At 42.7% G+C, this 15,704-nt stretch overlaps 1 protein-coding gene across 1 annotated transcript in view; it reads right to left on the bottom strand.

Annotated features, from left to right (window-relative positions):
* Window positions 1–296: 296 nt before the first annotated feature.
* Pygl (phosphorylase, glycogen, liver) overlaps window positions 297–15,704 on the bottom strand; it is a 37,396-nt gene continuing 21,988 nt past the window's right edge. Inside the window, exons 8-23 of the mRNA XM_013012222.1 lie at window positions 14,709–14,820; window positions 14,300–14,382; window positions 12,796–12,939; window positions 12,463–12,560; window positions 12,398–12,401; window positions 11,063–11,209; window positions 10,618–10,781; window positions 9,852–9,966; window positions 8,397–8,498; window positions 8,123–8,270; window positions 7,938–7,996; window positions 7,639–7,780; window positions 4,917–5,124; window positions 4,075–4,209; window positions 3,619–3,685; window positions 297–626 (exon numbers count right to left, since the gene is read on the bottom strand). Of these exons, the coding sequence (XP_012867676.1) occupies window positions 450–626; window positions 3,619–3,685; window positions 4,075–4,209; window positions 4,917–5,124; window positions 7,639–7,780; window positions 7,938–7,996; window positions 8,123–8,270; window positions 8,397–8,498; window positions 9,852–9,966; window positions 10,618–10,781; window positions 11,063–11,209; window positions 12,398–12,401; window positions 12,463–12,560; window positions 12,796–12,939; window positions 14,300–14,382; window positions 14,709–14,820 (1,905 nt within the window). The 3' untranslated portion in view covers window positions 297–449. The remainder of the gene's footprint in view (window positions 627–3,618; window positions 3,686–4,074; window positions 4,210–4,916; window positions 5,125–7,638; window positions 7,781–7,937; window positions 7,997–8,122; window positions 8,271–8,396; window positions 8,499–9,851; window positions 9,967–10,617; window positions 10,782–11,062; window positions 11,210–12,397; window positions 12,402–12,462; window positions 12,561–12,795; window positions 12,940–14,299; window positions 14,383–14,708; window positions 14,821–15,704) is intronic.

Here is a 15,704-nt window from a genome sequence, read left to right as displayed (position 1 = left end):
AAAAAAAAAAAAAAAAAAGAATTTATCTGAGCTACTCATGGGGCTGAGATCTGAGGATAAAGGTTGAAGTCAGTGCAGGCAGAAAAGTCTGATCTCCAATTAACTAACAAAAAGTAGGAAATGGAGTTGTGGCTCAAGTGGTAGAGTGCCAGCTTGAGAGGAAAAATCCCAGTTTAAGATGCAGTACTGACATATACACAAAAGTCAGCAGGTTTCTAACTTTCTAGCAGGATGCTGATCCATTATAAAGGAATAAATTGGGTACTCCTGTAATCCTTGAAAACTGACACTTTATTTCCAGTACTAAATACAGCCATACTCTTCCCCTTCCCATTCCCAGAGATACTTAACCATTAGTTAACTAAACAAAATAAAATCAATGAATATTATTTAAAATATTCCAGTTCAATAAAAGCTTCCCCCCCCGCCCCCCAGTGACAGCTCATAATTCAATTTCCATTGGCCTTGCTCACTCCATTGCTGGCTTCACCAGACAAGGAAATCTTTAGATCTGAAGGTTCCATGTTCCAGATATCCCTAGCATATTCCTTAATTGTCCGGTCACTGGAGAATTTTCCCGAGGCAGCTATGTTTTTGAGTACCATCCTGTTCCAGGCTTTTTGGTTCTGTAAATGATAATATTCATGTGAAGCCCATATAAACAGCAGGCCAATTACAGGCTATGGGGAAATGACAGGACCTAGTGACAGTGACTTACAAACACACTTGATGGACAGATAGGGAGGAAGACTGTATTTTTGTTCATATTCAGAGTATATTTCTCTATAGGAAAGACATGAAGTAGTTTTTACTTGATAAATAACTGTGGACCTAACCCCTCTAACTGGTTAACTCCTGTAGGGTTACAATGTTTTGGCCTGGAAGCCATGTTTCCTGCATTCTATTGTGAATAAAGGAGGAGGAAATAAACATTCAATGTCTGTAAGGTATCATGTCAAGAGTCTCAAGGATTTTGTTCACTCAGGCTGGCTTTGAACCTAGCACCTCAAATTGTAGCCTCCTAAATATCTAGTATTACAGGATGTGAGCCACTGGTGCCCAGCAAAATCTCATAATTTTATGTGAAAGAAGACAAGCTAAGGTGCCAAGTGGGTCATGCCTATAATTATAGCTACTCAGGAGGTTGAAACCTGAAAGATTGTGGTTCAAAATCAGCCCTGGCAGGGCTGGGATGTAGCTCAGTGGCAAAGTGCTTGCCTAGCAAGTGCAACGTCCTGGGTTCGATCCCCAGTACCAAAAAAGAAAAGACAAAAAAAATACAGTTAAAAAAATACCCAAAACAAAATCAGCCCTGGCAGAAAAGCCCTTGAGATTCCACCTCCAATTTACCAGCAAAAATATGGACTGAAGGTGTCGCTCAAGTGGTAGAGTACTAGCCATGCACAAGAAACCTAAATGAGATTTCAGGGCCCTGAGTTAAGCCCTGTTATTGACACTGATACACAAACACAGAATATAAAGACATTTAGTCTATATCCTTATCATTGTAAAGAACTCTGAAAGTTCACTGGAAGTTATTCAAAGTTGTTAACTGACTTAAAAGCATTTAAAAGAAAGACTAAAACTACCATTATACCTTAAGCTACTGCTAAACAGTATGCAATTAATTCATTCTGATTTTGGAAACTTACTAACTCACTATAATGAGATGGAATGAAGGCTTCCCATCTTCCTTTTTTTCTTCTGATCTTCACAGATCAGATCATGAATAGACTTCCCAGCCATGCTGATCATGTTTATCAGGCCTCAACAATACAGTTCTTGTTAAGAGCAGAAAACTACAATTTGCACTAATGAACAAGTAAGATTGAATCAAATGTTGGACTTCAAGATGGGCCTCTTTTGGATCTGGGCCATAACTTTTTTTTTTCCAGTGCTTGTGATTAAACTCAAAGACTTATACATGCTAGGTAGGTGCTCTACTTCTTGAACTATAGCTCCAGAGTTTTTTTCTTTTGATTTTCAGTCTTACTGCTGCCTTCAAAAGGCTAGTCTTGAATTTGTGATCCTCCTACCTCCTCTTCCTAAGTAGTTGTGATTAAAGGCATACATCACCATGACCATTATAATTATTTTCCCTTTGAAGCAGGGTTTCACTGAAATTGCGTGGAATAGCCTCATGGTTCTCCTACTTTCCAAACTGTGGGATTACAAACATGTAGTACCACAGCTGGCTTTGGGTATAATTTTGACAGAGATCCACTGTGCAAAACTGAAATTCACATTTGTCTTTTCCTTGTCAATGTTTTCCTTTCCTGCTCTGATTTATTTATTGTCCCCCCCCCTCTTTTTTGCCAGTACTGGGACTTGAATTTAGGACCTTATGCTCTTGCTTGGCTTTTTTGACCCATACTTCCTTCCAGGATTTTTCTGGTTAATTGGAGATTTGTTCATTCTAGCATTGGCTTTGACTTCGATCTTCAGACCTCTGCTTGCTTCTTGAGTAACTAGGATGGCAGGTGTTAAGCCACCAGTGCCCTGCTATTTATATTTCTTGAGAGGGTTGTTCTCTTTCCTCTGAGGTTTTGGAGCTGTATGTGGCTCTTTCCATTCAGGAAGCAGATGATGGGCCATTTACTTGAACTTACTCTGGTCTATACACTTAGGTAAAGCCCTCCCTGGAGTCTTGGCAGAGCTAGCCCTCTATCCACTCCTCTGGGAAATCTGCAATTACTAAAGATTTCCTGTTCAGAGATGACCAACCTTTCCACCTCTTTCCAAACAAGGATTCATTTTTCATGTGAAGGCTAGTCACATGGCTCTAGCTTTTCTTTTTCAGTTTTTCTTTTTGTTTTCCTGTCCTTTAAACATCAAAAATAGCAGGGCTGGAGGTTTGGCTCAAGATGTAGAACACCAGCTGAGCAAACAAACCAAGTGAGAACAAGTTTCCTAAGTTCAAGTCCAGTACTAACCAAAAAAAGAACCCTGGCACTAATGGCTATTTAAGGGTAGGAGAAAGGACCTTGAATTTCTCCATAATGTTTTCTCAGTGGCCAGAGCAGGCCTGTCATGAAGAAAGACCTCAATCCTCCCTGAGGGTTTGTATCCTGAGCTTACATGGTAGGTGCTTAATATGGAATTATAATCTCAAGCATTCACCTTTCTCTAAACTAGAGAGGGCTACACACATGCTGGATGTGTGTTATACTACACCGAATCCAATCCTAGTTCCCTTCCCCTGTCTTGCATGTTTTTGTCTCTTCTCTTTTGGTTCTGGGGTCAAACCCAGGACATCACAGTTGCTAGTAAAGTGATTTGCCACTAAACTACATTCCAGCCCTCAGTTTCCCCCTTTTAACTGGTCAGTGTGACCTTGTTAATTAGATTTAATAAAAAGAAGCAAGTTTTTTTTTTTTAAATGCCAGTCCTGGGGCTTGAACTCAGGGTCTGGGTGCTGTCCTTTAACATGTTTGCTCAAGGCTAGTGCTCTACCACTTGAGCCACAGCACCACTTGCGGCTTTGTTTATGTAGTACTGAGGAATTGAAACCAGGGCTTCATACAGGCTGGGCAAGTACCCCTACCACTAAGCCACATTCCCAGCCATTTTTAATTAGCCATAATACACAAGATTCCCTTATAAAGCTCTACAACTTACCATGTATAGCTGACTGACTTTCTCTTGACATTTGACATAGGCTTCATAATCTGCAAATACTTTAAACCTGTTGTTTTTTTGTGGTTAGGAGGAAACAAACAAACAAAACAGAAAACTATATTAACAGATGCATATGTAGATTCCACTTAAAATTCTCTTTTGCTTAAGGGGGTGAGGCATGGCTAGTTTATCAAATTCTTATTTCTGCTCTCCCCCACCCCCACCTTTTTATGATTCTTCCAACATATAAAACCATCATTAGATGGATGCATTTTAAAGTATCAGTGGAAGTAGAAAAAGAACACCAGGTTTGAGATTCTTACTAAATCTATCTGGCCATGTTGGTGGAGACTTTTTCCCCAAGCTGTGACTGGATCACTTATCTATGCTTATGGGTTTTAGTTGGTTTAAGATGTTCTTTTTCATAACCCAAGCCATCTGCTGGTGGGAACTCACCTGTCATGATAAAATAGCATGTCGATGATGTCTTTGAAGAGGTCAGGCTGCTCAGGAGAAAAGAAACCATTGTCAATTTGATCAATGACCAGCTTCAATTCAGGAAGTGCCTCGTAATATTCTTTTGCCTTGTACCTGCAAAGGGGTCGGGGGGGGGGGTGTCAGGAGATGAAAAAAAGCTTTGTTAGTGTGGATCATTAACGTCACACTACGTAGATACTGCATTAGCTCTAAAAATGCATTCAGAAATGCTAGCATTAACCAGAGTCATTACCAAGTGTCAATGCAAGTACAAATAATATTGTTTACTAGATCCTGAAGGGGTTTGTATCTCCCTAAATTTGATTCATTTCTTGTAACCAAATACTCTGAAAGTAGTAGATAATGAAAATTCTCATCACAGAGCAATAGTCCAATCTAGTAGAATAGCAAGACTTTGTGGCTCTAAACAAACATTGTATTAAGAAGACTAGTTTTTTTTTTTTAAAGGAGACTAAGTTACTTTTATAGATCCATAGATTCTTGAAATTTGTTGCTACCGAGTGAAATTTCTTTCTAATGATCAGGAAATATTTTCAACATCCTCTGAAACATGTACCTGTGCCTAAACTCCCCTTATTTTTACTTGGAGATAAGAAAGGGCGGAAAAGAACTGTAGCATCAACTACAGTTTCCTAACAGTATAATGTGTGGTCAGGCCTCCCTGGACTCCTTATTAAGGGAGATGTCCTGTTGCCACATCGCATGTAAGCCAGTCTTCATGGAGACTTCCTGTGTGGGCAAGAAGTCCTTGGAGCTTGCATTCCCTTCCCTTGCTTAACAAAGAGAAGTTGCTAGCTTACCCTTTCTTGTCCAAAGCAGCCACATCATCTACCCTCATGCCAAAGATGAACAGGTTCTCTTCCCCAGCTTCTTCTGCCATTTCCACATTGGCTCCATCCATGGTCCCAATGGTCAGTGCTCCATTCAGCATGAACTTCATATTGCCTGTTCCGGAGGCTTCAGTGCCTGCAGTGGAGATCTGCTCCGACAGATCCGTGGCTGGAATGACTAATGATATGCTAATGTCAGCGATGGTGTCCTGTGTCTAGATATTCTATTGTAGCTGAGTATTTACCTCACTGCCCTCACCATTAATCTAGCATTTACCTTTCCACTAACCCATGCAATCAAGATAAATATTTGAATGGTGGAGGACACAGCCCACTCTTTCTCCTTAGTGTTGGTGACCACTTCTAAAAGCGCCCATTTGTGTTGTGCTACAGAACCTTGCCACATGCTTATGATACTCTTTCTTGGTCTAAAAACTTTTAAAAAAGTCTATTGACTGAGCTATAAATGGTGATGCTACAGTTCTTTTTCCACCTTTCCTTCTCTCCTATTGTTGTTATATTTTTATTTCTTTAGCTATATAAAATACATTGCAACTTCTTTTTCTTGGTCCTTGAAATTTCTGACCTCTCTCCTGACCTCTCTTTTGCAGAATGGCTTGCCATTTCTCACCTCCCTCCTTCTACTTCCACTGAAGAGAAATAAACCACATACAAATGCAATGGACATGTAGCCAGATATCAAGTTCTGACCTCTAGGCATGATTTACACAACAAGAGCTGCCAGAACCCCCAACCCTTTGATCATAGGGGTCAGGACCAATCTCAGTTCCCTCCATCCCTCCTTCCCTCTCAACATCTCTTTTTCCTTTCCTTCCTGCCTTCCTTCCTTCTACCCCACACCCCTTTCATGCTGGTCCTGAGGCCTGAATTCTTAGCTTTTTGGCTCCAGGTTGGCACTTCACCACTTGAGCTACACTTCTATTATTTTTGTTGGTTAAGTGGAGCTAAGAACCTTAGAGATTTCTTGCATGGACTGGCTTCAAACTGCAATCTTCAGATTGCAACCTCCTGAGTAGCCAGGATTACAGGCATGAGCCACTGGCACCCGGCTCAATCTCAGCTTTATTAGAAGAACATATTCATGGATTATTTATCTATTCATTTGCACATGCAGGAACCTGGCTCTTTTCTCTCTGGGCAGCAAGTTCTTGAACAGTAACCTCAGGGGCCCTAGAAGCACCCATAAAAGAGAAAGCTCCCTTTGTATCTTTTCAACCTGAGAAGTAGGTGAATGCACAGTTGGCATTAGCATGTGGATGGTATTCTGCCAGCATGTGATGCAAATAATCACAAGTCCCAGTAGGAAAGAAAGGGACATGGGCTTCCTGCCAGCCTGTTCCCAGGTGGGAATACTGTGTTTGATCATGCAGTGCCCAGCTGAGGTGCATCTAAGACTTGCATTTCAGCAGCCTGATGTCTGCCCTCATTCCCTGTCACAAGGTCAATAAGCTCTTCCTCCTACATAGAGACCAAATGGATATCTTAGAGTTGGGGAGCTGGTGTTCTTTTTGCCAAACTCAGCTGGGAGTTTTGCTCCCCTTTATAGAGCAAGGTCCACACTAGGCCAAAGGCTCAGGCAGTCTCTAATACCAGCTCTCTACAGATTGTAAAAGTAATGCTATATTATTATCTATGGGAACATCAGTATAATTGTCACTTGGGTCATCTGAAAAAGCTCCTGCCTTGAATCAGGGTGCCAGTGGCTCATGGTAGGTTGACAGTGAGAAGATCAAAGCTTGATTCTAAACCAGGCACAAGTTTGTAAGACCTCTTCTCCACCAATAGCTAGATGCAGTGATGGGTGACTGTCATCCCAAGCTACACAGGAGATTGAGAATGGGAGAATCATAGTTCTAGGTTGGTATAAGCAAAACATCTGTAAGACGCCATTTCTGGAGGGAGGCTAGATATAGTTGCTCACTTCTGTGATCCTAGCAGCGATGGAAAGAAGGAGGATCTCAACTTAAATACATACTCGGGTAGGAAATGAGACTATCTCAAAAATAGCCAGCGAAAAGCAAGGTATGGAGTTTGGCTCAAGTGGTAGGGCACCTGGTTAGCAAGTGCAAGCCTCTGAGTTCAAACACCATAATTGCTAACTAACTAAAACAACAAAACTCCTGCCTTGATGTGAACATGGTGGCTCATACCTATAATCTGAACTACTCAGAAGATGGACAGGAAGATAAAAAAGGCTAGCCCAGGAAATGCTAGCCCAAGACGATCTACAAAAAAAAAAAAGCTAAAAGCAAAAGGGCTGGAGGAAGAGCTCATGGTAGAGTATTTGCTTACAGGTGCTTAGCCTTGAGTTTAATCCCCAGTATTATAAAGAAAAAAGGAACTAAAAAAAAAGCAAGCCAGGCCTTAGTAGCTCACATCTGTAACTACTCTCTCAGGCAGTAAAATCTGTGCAACTCTTATCTCCACTACCAAAAAAGTTGGAAGTGGAGGTGTGGCTCAAGTGGTAGAGCACTAACCTTGAGCAAAAGAAGCTTAAAGACAGTATCCAGGCCTTTAGTTTAAGCCCCAAAAGCTCCTGTGTTATTTTTCCCAACAGTGACACCTTCTAGCTAAAGTTCCTACCTCCCTGAGGTCAGTTAACCCATTCTCTATCCAATGGGATCCCTAGCATTTGTCCTGATCCCACATGGTTTACAAAAGAGGGAAGTACCTTTCTCAGCAAGAGATACTCTGTAATTCTCCAAGAAGATGACTTTCAACTTGCTGCCAACCGTGGGGTCATTGTTCACCACCTCTGCCACGGAAGTGATCAGCTTTATGATCATTTTGGCCATGTGGTATCCTGGGGCAGCCTTGGGAAAGAATAGCAAACAAATTGACTGGAGACACCATTTGTGAAGTGGACGGAGAGAAAGGAAAGAGGGAGAAAAGGAGGAAGGGGGGGAGAGAGAAAAAAAGAGAGAGAGAGGGGACACTCCCTCAAATCTCCAGGGAATAGAGTCCACTTACTTTACCACCAATTATAACTGTCCTGGGCACGAATAACTTTTTTGGGTCTTTCTTAATGCCTGCAAAAGATGGAACATTGATTGGGTGGAATGGAAGATGGTTGTTGGCGGAGGGGGTGACACCCATGTGGAGCTAGCTGTTTTCTGCCTCTTTGGGGCCTCATTGGGGGTACCAGGGTGACTCACGGTTGTACATGGTGATCACGTGCAGGCAGTTCAGAAGCTGCCTCTTGTACTCATGAATCCTCTTCACATGGACATCAAACATGGAGGATGGGTTGATCTTTACTTTGTACTCCTTCTCCAGGTACTGAGAAAACTTCAGCTTATTCTCCTGTGGAGACAAGATCATGGGGCCAGTGCCCTTCTGATCTAGATGCTGAGTGGTCTATCTGCAAAAGTCAGAACATGGACCCTCCAAGCCAGTGAGCAGGTGAGGTGTAGCTGCTGATAGACTCACCTGCTTTATATTGGCGATTTCCCGGAGGAAGATGTCATCACCCAAGAAGCTATGCAGCTTCACTAGCTGGCTCAGGTCTTTCACATAGTCTTCTCCAATTTTCTTTCAATATAAAGAGAGAGGTGACTTTTAATCATGTGATGACAAGCTCAACGGAGCAATGTCCATCAGTCGGTGGTGGGTGGTTCTCACTCATCTACATCAGCATGGTTCCCATTCCACACAGTTCACTGCATGGGTGCACTCCCAGAAAAGACCTCCTGAGAGGCCCCCGTGAGCATAACACCTCTGGCTGGTGTCTTAAATGGAGTCTCAATGGATTGAAAGGATCGAGATCTCCTTGAAAGAATGACCAAAAACCCAAGTTCTGTCACCTGGGCTCTGTGTCTGAGCCTTTGTTATCAATGACCATGAGCCACAACCAGCTACATAATTTGGAGGACTCTTACTAAGAATTAAGGACTCAAATTAAGGATTTCCAAAGGGGAAAACTAGAGGAAAGTAAAGGAATGTCTGACATTGCCAAAAAAAAAAAAAAAATCCACCCAGCACTGATGGCTCATGCCTGTAATCCTAACTACTCAGGAACATGAGATCTGAGGAGCATAGTTTGAAGTCAGCCCACACAGAAAACTCCCTGATACTCTTACATCTAATAAATCAGCAAAAGAGCTGGAATTGGAGGTGTGGCTTAGTTGGTCAAACACCAGTCTTGAACAAGAAAAGGCAAGTGAGAGCTCTAGACCTTGAGTTCAACCCCAGTACCGGCACACCCAAGAATAAGAACTTCAAGGCAGGCAGAGAGCCCATGCCTCTAGTCCCAGGTACTTGGGTGGCAGAAGCAGGAGAAACAGGGTCCAAGATTAATTGGGATAGAAAGCATGAGATTTTATCTGAAAAACGAACTAAAAGCAAAAGGGATAGAGGCCTGGCTCAAGTGGTAGAACACTTGCCTAGAAAATGTAAGACCTTAAGCCAGGTGGCTTATGCCTATAACCCTAGCCACTAAGGAAGCTGAGATCTGTGGATCACAGTTCAAAGCCAGCCCAGGCAGGAAAGTCCATGAGACTCTTATCTCCAATAAACCACCAGAAAACTGGAAATGGAGTTGTGGCTCAAGTGGTAGAGCAGTAGCCTTGGGCTGAAGAGCTGAGGGACTGCGCCCAGACCCAGAGTTCAAGCCCTACAACCAAAAATAAAGAAAGAAAAAAAAAAGAAAACAAAAGAAAGAAAAAAAAGAAAATATAAAACCTTGAATTTAAACTCCAATTGCAACATGAAACAAACAAGCAAATAGTGAATTTCAAGCTGGCTACAGCAGAGAATCAAACCAGTATGGAACCGTGTGTGTCAGTACAAGTTGCACCCTCCTATAGGTTCAGTCTGCAAATTCTGAGTGCACTCATGTCCCCTTCCCAATGCAGCCAGGCCTCCCTAGCTCAGCACTTGCATTACCTCTGCTATAAGCTCTGCCAGCCCCGGGTTGCAGAGTAAGAGCCAGCGCCTTGGAGTGATCCCATTGGTTTTATTCTGAAACTTGTCTGGTTCCAGCTCACTAAAGTCCTTGAATCTGGAGATGGAAGTGACAATCACTGAATGTGGCCAAAATGGCAAAGTCTTGTCTGCAGGGTAAAGTTCAGAATTTCATTCACGATGCCAAGTGTAGGCTTAGGAAGTTTAAATAAAAGTGAATGAAGGCCACAGATAGCGCTGTCATTCTGCATAGAAGGTCATTAACAATTCCAAACAGTTATAATTCAGAAATCCCAAATCTAGTCACCCCATGTGACATCATGGCACTGACAAATATACCAGGATTTTTACTTCTTTTTTGGATCCTAACTACAATTAAGAGAATTCAAACAGGATGGCATCTTTTATTTTTGCCAGTCCTAGGGCTTGAATTCAGGGCCTGGACCAACTGAGTTTTGTTTTGCTCAAGGCTAGCACTCTACCACTGGAGCCATAGTGCCACTGCTGGCTTTTTCTTGTTTATGTGGTCCTGAGGAATTGAACTCAGGGCTTCATGCAGGCTAGGCAAGCAATATGCCACTAAGTCACATTCCTAGCCATTTTTTCTTTTTTGAAGAGTTCTATCTATAACAGAAAAAAGAAAACTTTAAAAAGGACTTTCCGTCATCCAGAAGCACACCCTTGAATTCACTCCCATCCTGCCCTTAATGGATCTGAGTCAGACGGGGGGGGGGGGGGAGGAGCTCACACTTTGGTCTTCACAATGTCTGAGTGGATCTTAGCCACGCCATTCACAGCGTGGCAGCCCACAATGCAGAGATGGGCCATGTTGATTCTTTTGCCTCCTTCTTCTTCTATCAGGGACATCCTTCTTATACGGTCGACATCTTTAGGAAACAAAGCGACGATTCTCTAGCCAAAGGAAGAGAAAGACTTTCCTGGTCACTGAGGTTTAAAACAATATTGGGGTGTCACTCATGGCTCAAGCAAAATCTTTACAAAGAGGTGTTGAAGTGGCCATGGGGAGAGAAGCCATCCCTCGATTCTAGCACTTTCATGACATTTAGCAGAGCTCTACTGGGTAGAGTATTCTTTATCAGTTGAAAGATATATGGGTAGAGGAACCCCTGTTTTCCCCCGACATGATAAAACCTTATTCTTAAAAGGGCTAAGAATCTCTTAAAATGACTTACATCTAAATGCTTCTGATTTATCTCATAAATGATTTGCAAATGTCGAGGAAGCAACTTCTCCACCAGCTCCACTGGCCAGCGCTCCAGGGCTTCTGGGAGCACTGTGTGGTTGGTATAGGCGAAGGTCTTCTTGGTTATCTCCCATGCCTGTGGGAAGGGGTAGATCAGTTACCGCCAAGCAGGGCGCAATTACCACACAAGCTGTGGGCCACTTGAGAATGCATCCAGTCACTTAATTCCATGAGGGCCCTGAATGTCCAGATGAATAAGAACATTTATTTTTTAATGTGTATTTGTATGCCGTACTGGGACTTGAAATCAAGGCTTTAGGGCCTATTGTTCTTGCTTAGCTTTTTCCACTCATGATTAGAGCTGGTTTATTGGAGATCAGAGTCTCTCAGACTTCTCTGCCCAGGCTGGCTTTTAATTAATCTTCAGATCTCAGCCTCCTTAAGTAGTTAGGATTACAGGCTTGAGCCACTGGGTGTCTGGCTTCCTTTTTTTTTTTTTAAGAGGAAAAAAATCTACTTGTAAAGCTTTGCTTACACATCTATTTGAATGATAACTATTCTGACATGCCTTTGTGATCTTAACACGCCTTTTCTGTTGGGCTGGTGCTCAATCACCTGAACCACCTCTGATCACACATCTTTTATTTGCAAAATACCATAAGCACAAGTGTTGAGGAATAAAAACTTCATACTCAGCAGAAACAAAGTATATTTAAAATGTTGGCTTCCAAGCCAGGCACTGGGCTCATGCCTATAATCCTAGTTACTAAGGAGGCTGAGATCTGAGGATCACGGTTCAAAGCCAATCTGGGCAGGAAAGTTGGTGAAACACATCTCCAATAAACCACCAGAAAACTGGAAGTGGCACTGTGGCTCAAGTGGTATACTGCTAGCTGAAGAGCTAAGGGACAGTGGCCAGGTCAGGTCCAGAGTTCAAGCCCCATGACCGACAAAATAAATAAATAAAATTTAAAAATAAAATGCTGGCTTCCAGAAAATATTTTAATTAATTAGCTGTTTTTAAGGTTGAAGAACTTAATTTCAGGTCTGAATCTGGGACTCAAACTTGGTTCCTACCTGCCTCTTTCATTGACTAATGCACTATCAACTAAGCCACACCTTCAACCCCAAGACCTTAATTTCAAACATCTACTGTTGTTAGATATCTTGCAGAACTCAGAAATATGGGCCAATATTTAAAAGTCTTATTCCCCATGGAGGGGTAAGAACAGAGGCATGTCCACGTTGGAGACACATTTTCCTTAAATCTTAGAAGGAAGCAACAGTAACATATTCTGAAAAGCTGAAAAAGAGAGCTTTTGGCTATCCTCCAATCCTAGTTAAATTAGAGTAATTAATTCAATCTAGTTAATTAAAAGTAAGAGAAGCCAGACCTTGGACCAGGGCAATTTTTCAATATCCACAAAGACCCTCATGAGCTCAGGAATGGCTAGCGCCGGGTGGGTGTCGTTCAGTTGGATGGCCACCTGTGTGAGAAGAGACATCATGTGAAATGGACTCACTGAGGGCCCGGGCGGCCTTCTGGTCTGCACACGTGTCCAGAGGAGACAGAGCTAAATAAAAAAGCCTGCCTGCTGTGGCTGAGGTGTGCATTGTTCCTACTCAACATTTTCAGCACTCAGAGAAGGAACAAAGTAGATCAGATGGGAAATCCAGGTCCCTCCATGGAGCCCGCCCTGCATCCACAGGCTGAGGACCCACCTGGTCTGGAAAGGCATCAAACACGGTTCCTACACCATCACTGGAGCCAAATTTGGAGGCTTTGAACCGCCGAATCACATCCTGCAAGGTTGCAGCCACCACAAAGTACTCCTGCTTCAGTCTTAGCTCCTTCCCTTCAAAAAACTTCAAGCCAGAGGGATACCATGAAAGGGTGGTTCACAATGGAGGCAGGGACCAAGTGTGATTAGCATTTCCTACTTAGGGACTGGCAAGGACAAAGCCCCCTGGAATCTGGGGAAAGACTGAAGGCTGAGTGCTGAAGGACTTTACTCTCTCCCTAAGTCCCATCAAAATGAAGGGAGGTGGGGGGCGGGAGGTGTGGGTAAATGTGATCAGTTGTTTTTTATTAGTATATATGAAAACAGAATAATGAGACCCGTTAAAACAGTAAAGAAAAAAGAGGGGGAATGGATCAGAAACAGAACAGAGGTAGAGCAAGCAAATTTGGTGCACGTATGGAAAGATAACAATGAAATCCCTCTGTACAACTAATAATACGCTAATAAAATAGAAAATTATTTGTAATGGCTAAAAAAGAGCTAAACTACGTGTTCAACAATGGGACCATGGCCCAAAAGATACAAAAAGAGTGGTAAACCTCTGTAACCTTTTAGAGATTAGAGGGTGATGAATTACTGTGAAAAATAATGAAATAATATGTAGAGTCAAATATCATTCTTGTGAAAACACAGGTGTGTTTGAATGCTCTTGGAAAAAAAAAAGACTTGGAAAAAAAAAGTTCCAAAGTTTAACAAATGACAAGTGGCTAAGCTATTTTTAGATTAAAAATGAGGATAATATTTGTAATAAGTTTAAAGGTATAAGCATTGGGCGGCAGCAGCAGCAGGTATCCATTCCTGATTTGACACAAGGACTATGGTCACATCCAGCTAAGGGACAGAACCAGGAAGCTGTCACAAGGGAAGAAGCTGGGCAGAAATTTCCAAGAGTTTCCTGTTTTTGTGCTGGTATTGGGGCCAGAACTCAGAGCTAGGTGTTCTCACTTGGCTTTTTTTCTGCTCACAGCTGGTGCTCTACCAACTGAGTCATGCCTCCACTCTAGAATTTTTTCTGGTTAATTGTGGATAGAGTCCTCAGATCCTTAGATCTCAGCCTCCTGAGTAGTTAGATTTACTGCCCCACTGGTGCCAGCTAACTTCCAGAATTTCTGAGCTTGCAGATGAGGCTGGTGTCTGCAAAGGAATCAGCACCAGTGGCTCACGTCTTCTTTCATATCCAGGGTTTGTTTTGAAATCCATTGACAGAGCTCCCCAGTTAGAGAAGAGGTTGCTAATCAAAGGCAAAATTCTAACTCCAACTGTACCCATTTGTGTTTTTTGCTTGGTTAGGAGGAGAGTCTGGACAGTTGGGAAGGGACATGGGAGTTTCACTGCACACAAAGGAAAACCCCGGTGTTCCATGTGTGTTTCCTAGGACAGCTGACAATGCTGTGTTGGGATAAACTTATGTGTTGATGACTCACATTATCATTGGGGTAGAGCACACGGGAGATGTTCTCTGCCAGGTTTCGGTCCAGCACAGCCTGAATGTAGTCTCCCACATTGACTGAAGGGAATGATAGAAAAGCAATAATGAGATAAGCCACCCATGGTGAGAATAAGCTATCTGACGTCATGCTCCATATAATTCCCACAATTCCTAATGGACTGAAAGGATTTTTGACAAACCTTCCCAGGAGAGTCTGAGGGCCAGGGGATGGATTGCTTTAAAATATCCTCCCACTGTCTGCATCAAACAGACTAAACACTTCATCACTGAAGAGTTCTGATGAGAAACTCAAAGGCTTTTCTCACCAACTCAAATTGGTTCTAACTAGCAATCAAAATGACTAAATACACACATAAAGAAGGCAGAGCCCATGATCTACTCACAGTCGCTGAGGTTAAAGTCATTTGGTGCTCGAGCAGACCAGAGGCGCATGGTGTTCACAGTGTTATTCATATACCCAGGCACAGGAGTGTCATAAGGCAGAGCCAGGACCACCTGCAGGATTAGAGAGAAGCCCTTGCTCATTGGTTCTTAGGGAGAGGACAATAGAGTTCTATTCTGGGCTCCACAACCAACTGAAATTATTTAAGGGAACGCTGACGCTGAGCAGTGAGACCTAGAAAGGGTTGTGAGGTTGGAATGCTGCCTCAACTGTACTCAGAATGCTGAGAACATGGAAAAGTTGAAAGCGATGGCTCTAGAGAGGGTGAAGAGACTGAATGTCATCCCTTTCCTTAGTGCTGGAGAGAACTGGACCTTGAAAGCTAAAGTAGAATATATGTTTGAAATAGGCCTGGGTTGTAGTCTTCACTCAAAAAAATAAGGGAGTCAGTTATTTATACAAACTCTGTTTTGTCTCTATGACCACAATAACAGTATAGATGCCTTGTTCTCCGCGTATACCCACAGTAACCTTCTCTGTACTCAAACCTAATAAACAAGCTTGCTTACAGGAACTCAGGGTTCAGAAGTCAGTGAGCATAGAAACCCCTGGTCCCTGTGCCCTCTCTCTTTCTTTCTCTCTCTGTGACTGTTCTCATTTCTTTGGCTCTGGTATCTTTTTGTGCTGTTCCAGGTTGCAGTTAGCAACAGTAGATGAGGAAGTGAGTCAGATGGCTGGAAGGGGAATCAGAGGTCCTATGATTTCCTCCTCCAATGGAGACATCAGATCGCTGGTCCTTTGTAGCATTTCTATGTTGATCTCCCATTTCTCTTGCAGAGGCACTGGAATGAAACACTGTGGTCCTAGTGTTATAAAAATGTTCTATCTTGGGCTGGGAAGGTGGCTCAGTGGTAAAGCGCTTGCCTTGCATGCAAGAGGCCCTGGGTTCGATTCCTCAGCACCACATAAGCAAAAAGAAAAAAGCCAGAAGTGGCGC

The sequence above is a fragment of the Dipodomys ordii genome, unplaced genomic scaffold (assembly GCF_000151885.1).
Source record: "Dipodomys ordii isolate 6190 unplaced genomic scaffold, Dord_2.0 Scaffold16, whole genome shotgun sequence".
Lineage (NCBI taxonomy): Eukaryota > Metazoa > Chordata > Mammalia > Rodentia > Heteromyidae > Dipodomys > Dipodomys ordii.
The sequence above is the reverse complement of the archived record's forward strand: the minus strand, read 5'-3'. Positions and strand labels throughout refer to the sequence as shown.